Here is an 8306-nt window from a genome sequence, read left to right as displayed (position 1 = left end):
TTTGCATCAGTAAACTTCTGATTTACTGTGGCTACTTTTGTATCAGTAAACTTCTGGTATATTGTGATATATGATATAGTACAAATTTGAAGAATAAAGCAGGTATCTTCTCACATACATATTTACCATATATGATTGTGGAAACATGAAGATTTTCAATCTTTCAATAATTTGTAGTCTCAGCATGTTAGTCATATGTATTAGTAAATTTCAGTTTATCATAATATATGTTTTGACCACATTAATGATAAACAAGCTCTTCGGGAGCCCTCCATTTATTGTCCACAATCAAGTATTATTCAGACACTACTTGTGTCATGTGTCTTCTAGACAAACAGTTAGCTCTTCAGGAGCTTTTGTTGTACTACCAAATATTGCTCAAACACTTCTGGGGTCATGAGAGAAAATCATAATCAAATGAATAATTCTAATATTATAAATGACGAAAATTAAGAATTTTAATATTTCTACCACTAACTTTGTGACAAATATCTCCTTCAAGGAAAAATATCATTAACATCTTAATATTTTGTATCAATACGACAATCACATAGTCATTGCATCTTTTAAGGAAAGATACACGAGTTGTTATTTCCTTCGGGGAACTCAATAACTAACCATAATATATTAATGTGGTTGTAGTATAAAGCATTCTACAAGAATGCTTTTGCCTTAGAATGATACTTAATAAAATTATTCAAGATGTTTTACGTACAACAAGTACGTGTGGCAATGATCTTTATGCTACAAAAATAATATTTATATCCTCTATTATTCTACCTCTTCAGGAGGTGAGTTGTGGTATTTCTTCATTCACTCCAAGGAATAAAAATATTCTTCAAAAATAACTTTGAATAGCTCATTATTTTGTTTAAGCACATAAAGATACTGCTTCAAAATATTTTTCTACTTCAGGAGGAAATTCCAATTGTGTTACTTCTTCAGGAGCAAATTTGAAATATGAAATATTAAGTATATATTCTCTCAATCATATTAACTCTTCTGGAGGTGAATTGTAATATATTTACAACAAGAGCGCGTTCATATTTACGACTTTATTAATATTATCACATTCACTTCAGAGAATAGATTAATATTTATCAAAAATTCTCATCCTTCAGGAAATCGAACATAATTATCTGAACGCGCATTAATCACATCAAATTGTGATGCTTCAACCTCTTTTAAAATATTTACTACTTCAGGAGCAAATCGAGGCGTGCATGTAATATAAAAAATATTTCTCTAGCTTATCTTTAATTGTAACCATAGAAAGCCTAAATTATCACTTCTGGTGGTCATATGCATATACCACTTCTGGTGGTTAACAAAATTTAGTTACAATGAGATATACGAAATATAACCACTTCTGGTGGTTGTATGTTTCTTGCAAACTCTGCTGGAGTTAAGTGGATCTAGCAATATTATCCACTTTGTAATCCTTTATTAAGATAATAAGGATGAAAATAAATACCAAAATTGGTACTGTATACGTAATATATAACCAAGCAAGCGATGATAAAGATATTAAAATATAAGCAAAAAGCTCAAATTAAATTACACAAATTTGGCCACTCCATATGTAAGTGATATCTACATCACTACCGCCAAGAAGAAAAACTCACCACCTCAAGGATATAATCTGCCTTATGATGCTCGGAATGAACAAGATCTGACCACGGACATAAAAGTGTCGCCTTACATCGGAGATGAACACTGAAATAGAAATTAAATTCGATGTAAGTGCTCAAAATGGCAAAATCTCGTGCTGATAACGTGTTATAAAATAAAGACTATAAAAGAAATAAACTGAAGACAAGTATATAGGGAGATTGATATTTTATTCAACTTTCAAAGTTATATTCATAATGAACTGAAAACTCCTCTATTTATAGAAGAAAGGAAGCAACTGCGAGACTTTTCAGGAAGCAGCTGCAAGGCTTTTCTTTAGCTACTTGTAAGTTGTCTGCATGAGCTGCTTGTAACCTGCCTGTTTAATAAGAAGCTGCTGCAAATTATTTTATTGAGTTGCTTGCAACCTGTCTGCATCAGCTACTTGTAAGCTGTCTGCATGAGCTACTTGCAACCTGCCTGTTTAATAAGAAGCTGCTGCAAATTATTTCATTGAGTTGCTTGCAACCTGTCTGTATCAGCTGCTTGTAGATAAACTTCAACAGAGTACTAAATGAATAATTTTCTTCAGGAAAATTATCTATAGCGGAGTAATTAATGACCATCCATAATATAATATTTTCATAACATCTTTTTTTTAACTTTTTTTTCTCTTATAATATACATATTTTATAATTTTTACCCTATCAAATCACAACCACCAAAAGCGGACAGATTTAAACAAAATACTATGACCACTACAAACCAGAAGCAATATATGAATACTCTTCATAATAATTAGAAACTCCAGAAGCCAACCACAACTTCTCGTTAAAAACTTCCATCATATCATCTGGTACAAAACCTGCTCTACAAAGCGGACACGTCATCTGATCATGATCCATCCAATGGTCCACACAGCTCCGATGAAACACATGCTTACAATTTCTCAGCCGTCTGATTTCATCGTCCAACTCGAACTCGTACAGACACACCGCGCACTTCTCCGGCGGGTCCACTATTTCCGAGTACTTCACCACTGGTAAAATCTCCCTTATCAACGCCGCCGACACCGAGTGAAACCGGGGCTCCGAACAGGATTCGGGTCCGGCCAGGTATGAAAATTCGGGCTCGAGAAAATCCTCGAGGCCCAAAAGCGTAAATAGTGTGGAAATGAGCTTTTTAATGAAACCCAAAATTGTTATAATGTGAAGGAGTAATTTGGGAAGATACATGTCCGTGTAGCCTAGTGGAAAACCCATAATCTCTAGTTTTTTTTTTCTTTGCTTTGTGAAAGAATAAAAGAAAAGAAGATGAAAATGAAAGGTGTTTTCTTCGAGTAGTAGTGTGTGTAGTGCGTGAAAATATGGAGGAATTAGTGATGGATATAGAGTTGAGCTGAGATAGTTGTTAATGGGGGAATGGGTAAGGTCGGGGATTATATATATAGGGAAGTAGGAATAGAATAAAGCGAAAAAGGGTCAATTTGTCCCGTACAATCAAAAATACTACTACTACTACAACAACAACACAGTAAAATTCCATTAATGAAATTTGGGGAGGGTAGTGTGTACGCAGACCTTACCCCTACCCCAAAGGAGTACAGAGACTCGTATACAATCAAAATAGATTTCAGCCTTGACATGTCCGATCGAGTTCGAAGGGTAATGTATCGAAATAAGATCCCGAAGGGGGGACGAACTAACCTCGAACCCGGGGAGGCCGGTCCGTGTCGAGATCGATATCATAATCAAACTCGAATAAGAATCGAACCATGATGCAGGGTAGACCTATCGTGCTGATAATCTAGAGACCAACCAACATTGACCTGGAATCAATTCGAGGGCTCGAACCAGGATCGGGCTCGAACCAAGATCACAAGTTCGAGCCAAAATCAAGCTCAAACCAAAATCGAGGATTCTAAGCAAGATCGAGCTCGCAGACAAAAGTCGTTGCAATCCCATTAGAGAGAATCTTGGCAGAAATTATGGAAAAGCTGACTTATCATGGGTCTCCCACTGAATATTTATTTTATTATGCTTGGAGCCGAATCCCTCCACTATAAAAGGGATTGATTATCATTTCTGTAGGACAAGTTTTCTGAGACTTACATTGTAATAAAAATACTATATTCTTCTACAGTAAAGAATTGCTCTTTCAATTTCTTAGATTGATTCTATTTGTCGAATCCTAAGGTTCATTGTTCTTGATAACCTTATCTAGATTGCATTCTCTCCAATCTACATTTACATTATTATTTATCCTTGCATTTTGTATCAAGTTACACCACATATCCTCGGAACTGCGTATAAATTCAACTCTATCTATTTTTCGGGTAAATAGTTTGGCGCCCACCGTGGGGCCGAGGATAACAGTGGTCATTTGATACAAATCTAAAAAAACACGCCATTGTGCTTTGCACTTATTTCCGAAAACATCTTGAATTTCGGATCAGCTACGAATAACCACCGATCGATTACGAAGCCGGCCTTCAAGATGAAACCAACAACTTGGCATCCGAGGCTCGAATCGAAGTACCCAAAATTCGAGCCGAAATACCATTGGATGTCAATTCACAAATAGTTTTGGAGGCAAACCAGCGTTCCGAACCGGAAAGAAGCATTCAGGGCGGTACTCGATCCGTAGCCCGAGACACCCAAAACCCAGGGAAAATCGGGGCAAGCTTACGTATGATCTTCGAGATGCTGCAAGCCCAAAAAGTAGCGATAGCTCAGCTATAAAGCCAAACTCGCGCACAAAGAAGGCCAGTTTCCAATCCATTTCGAGAAGTCACCCCCAGAACAGAGCCTGCCATAGTGAAATCTAACGAGCAAGAATCGGGGACTACTCCCGGAATTACTAAATTGCTCGAGGAACTCACAAAATGAGTCGAAGCCAACGACAAGAGGGTGGAAACATACAATGCCAGGGTCGACCAAATTCCGAGGGCTCCACCAATGATAAAGGGGCTTGATTAAAAAAAATTCATACAAAAGCCTTTTTCGTCGAGTGCGGCACCGAAGCCAATCCCCAAAAAATTCCGTATGCCCGAAATTCCCAAATATAACGGTACGACCGATCCTAACGAACATGTCACCTCTTACACATGTGCCATAAAAGGCAACGATTTGGAAGACGATGAGATCGAATCCGTGCTGTTGAAAAAGTTCGGGGAGACCCTCTCGAACGGAGCTATGATCTGGTACCATAATTTACCGCCAAATTCCATCGATTCTTTTGCCGTGTTAGCAGATTCATTCGTAAAGGCACATGCTGGTGCCATAAAGGTTGCAACGAGGAAATCAGACCTCTTCAAAGTAAAGCAAAGGCAGGATGAAATGCTGAGGGAATTCGTATCCCGATTTCAAATGGAACGCATGGAATTACCCCTGGTCACAGATGACTGGGCCGTACAAGCCTTCACCCAAGTGTTGAACGAGCTAAGTTCGACAGCATCACATCGGCTGAAACAAAATTTGATCGAGTATCCAGCGGTAACTTGGGCAGATGTGCACAACCGATATCAATCAAAAATTAGGGTCGAGGATGATCAGTCGGGAGCCCCGTACGGACCCGTTCATCAGAACAGGACAGTTATTAAAAATCAAAAGCAAATCGACAGATAACAAAGGTCGAACAGAGACCGATATCGACCGTACATCGCAGATCGGGTGAACAACGGTTCAGCACGCAACGCAGTTCGGAACAGTCGAAGGATTGATCGAGGACAAAATTCTCAGGGGCTTATGAGTAAGAGCGGCTTCGATAAATATGCCGATCCTATAGAAGTACCTCGATTATCAGAATATAACTTCAGCGTTGGTGCATCCGCTCTCGTGTCGGCCATCGGACGCATCAAAGACACTAAATGGCCTCGACCAATGCAGACCGATCCTGCCCGAAGAAATCCCAATCAAACGTGCGAATATCATGGTACCCATGGCCATAGAACGGAAGATTACAAGCAACTAAGAGAGGAAATAACTCGCTTATTTAACAAAGGGCACCTTCGGGAGTTTCTGAGTGATAGGGCAAAGAGCCATTTTAGAAGTAGGTATTTCAACAAGCAAAACAAGCAAGAAGAACTGCAGCATGTCATCCACATGATCATCGGCGGCATCGATACCCCTCAGGGACCAATGCTTAAACGCAATAAAACATCGATGGTGAGGGAAAAGCGATCTTGGACTCAAGATTACGCAACCATGGGGACTCTGTCCTTTGATGATGAAGATGCAGAGGGAGTCATCCAACCTCACAACGACGCACTGGTAATATCCGTACTCGTGAATAAAACTAAAATTAAGCGTGTGTTAATCGATCCAGGTAGCTCAGCCAACATCATCCGATTGAAGGTAGTGGAGCAACTCGACCTACAGGATCAGATCGTACCCGCAACTCTGGTCCTAAACGGGTTTAATATGGCATGCGAAACCACCAAAGGTGAGATAGTCCTACCAATAAACGTGGCCGGAACCATCCAGGAAATAAAGTTTCACGTGATCGAAGGCGATATGAGATATAATGCCCTTTTCGGAAGGCCATGGATCCACAACATGAGAGCTGTGCCTTCGACCCCACACCAGGCCCTCAAATTCCCGACGTCGGGAGGTGTCAAAACGGTGTACGGAGAACAACCAGCCGCAAAAGAAATGTTTGCCGTCGACGAAGCTAAACCAGTGTCCTCACTTTCGCCGATAAAAGGATCGGGCCCGGAAGGAGAACAGGACACCAAATAGCAATCACATACATCGGCTTCAACCCAGCCAGACAACTAGAAAATCGAAGAGGATGGTGATCAAAGGGTCCCTCGATCTTTCGTGATTCCCGATGACTCCGACGCCAAAAAATCGACGATCGATGAGCTAGATCAAGTCATATTAATTGAGCACTGGACCGAGCGAAAGGTATACTTGGGAACAGGGTTGAGCCCTGAACTCAAGAAGAAACTCGTTCAATTTCTTATCGATAACATCGATTATTTTTCCTGGTCCTATTTAGATATAATAGGGATCCCGCCGGACATAACGATGCATCTGCTAAGTTTGGACCCCAGGTTCAGACCGGTGAAGCAAAAGAGAAGACCCCAGTCCGATAGAAAGCACGCATTCATAAAGGATGAGGTAACCAAGCTTCTCAAAGTAGGGTCCATTCGGAAGGTGAAATATCCCGAATGGCTAGCCAACGTAGTTGTAGTCCCTAAAAAAGGGAACAAACTTAGAATGTGCGTGGACTATAAGGATTTGAACAAAGCATGCCCCAAAGATTCCTTTCCGCTGCCCAATATCGATCACATGATCGATACCACGGCCGGCAATGAGATCCTCACTTTTCTCGATGCCTATTCCGAGTATAATCAAATCCAGATGAAACCGGAGGACCAGGAAAAGACTTCATTTGTCACCAAATATGGAACGTATTGCTATAATATGATGCCCTTCGGGATAAAAAACGCAGGGGCTACTTACCCACGCCTAGAAAATAAAATGTTCGAAGAACAAATAGGAAAATCAATGGAAGTTTATATTGATGACATGTTAGTTAAGTCCCTGCGCGCAGAGGACCATTTAACTCATTTGCAGGAAACGTTCGAGATTTTAAGGAAATACAACATGAAGCCCAACCCCGAAAAATGTGCTTTCGGGGTCGGTTCGGGCAAGTTCCTCGGCTTCATGGTGTCACATCGGGGAATAGAGATTAACCCGGATAAAATCAAGGCCATCAAAGACGTCGTCGTTGTGGACATCGTGAAGGCCGTACAAAGGCTAACGGGTCGGATTGCCGCCTTAAGCCGGTTCATCTCAAGATCATCTGATCGAAGTCATAAATTTTTCTCTCTACTCAAAAAGAAGAACGATTTATCTTGGACCTCGGAGTGCCAACAAACATTAAAAGAACTAAAGCGATATCTATCAAGCCCACCACTGCTTCACACTCCAAAAAAAGACGAGAAACTTTGTTTGTACTTGGCAGTATCAGAAGTCGTAGTAAGCGGTGTCCTAGTTCGAGAAGAGCAAGGTACGCAATTTTTCGTTTATTATACGAGTCGAACCTTAGGAGAGGCGGAAACTAGATATCCGCTCCTAGAAAAATTGGCACTTGCACTGATTAGCGCCTCAAAAAAGTTAAGGCCGTACTTTCAATGTCATCCCATATGTGTGTTGTCCACTTACCCGCTTCGTAATATTTTGCACAAACCCGAGTTATCAGGCCGACTGGCCAAATGGGCCGTCGAACTCAGTGGATACGATATCGAATATCAACCCCGCATGACCATCAAGTCTCAAATTTTAGCAGACTTCGTGGACGATTTCACACCAACCCTCGTACCCGAAGTCGAAAAAGAACTGTTGAAATCAGGTACATCATCAGGGGTATGGATCCTTTTTACGGACGGGGCTTCGAACGTAAAAGGGTCCGGGCTGGGCATAGTTTTGAAACCACCCACGGGTAGCACTATTAGGCAATCTATTAAAACTATCAAGTTGACTAACAACGAGGCCGAGTATGAAGCCATGATTGCAGGTCTCGAGCTAGCTAGAAACTTGGGAGCAGAAGTCATTGAAGCCAATTGCGACTCCTTGCTGGTGGTGAGTCAAGTAAACAAAACCTTCGAAGTTCGAGAAGGTAGAATGCAAATGTATTTAGATAAACTGCTTATCACTTTGCGCCATTTCAAATAATGGACTTTACGG

The 8306-nt window shown here is 40.7% G+C and overlaps 1 protein-coding gene across 1 annotated transcript; it reads right to left on the bottom strand.

The window, feature by feature from the left end:
- Window positions 1–1467: 1467 nt before the first annotated feature.
- On the bottom strand, window positions 1468–3619 carry LOC107799937 (brassinosteroid-responsive RING protein 1). Its single transcript, XM_016623076.2, has one exon. The coding sequence runs from the start codon at window positions 2871–2873 to the stop codon at window positions 2370–2372; it is 504 nt and encodes a 167-aa protein (XP_016478562.1). The 5' UTR covers window positions 2874–3619; the 3' UTR covers window positions 1468–2369.
- Between the last annotated feature and the right edge of the window lie 4687 nt (window positions 3620–8306).

Source organism: Nicotiana tabacum, chromosome 15, assembly GCF_000715075.1.
Source record: "Nicotiana tabacum cultivar K326 chromosome 15, ASM71507v2, whole genome shotgun sequence".
Classification (NCBI taxonomy): domain Eukaryota; kingdom Viridiplantae; phylum Streptophyta; class Magnoliopsida; order Solanales; family Solanaceae; genus Nicotiana; species Nicotiana tabacum.
The sequence above is the reverse complement of the archived record's forward strand: the minus strand, read 5'-3'. Positions and strand labels throughout refer to the sequence as shown.

Coding starts and splice junctions, on each gene's coding strand:
- LOC107799937 (XM_016623076.2), bottom strand. CDS start 2,873: ATGGGTTTTCCACTAGGCTACACGGACATGTATCTTCCCAAATTACTC.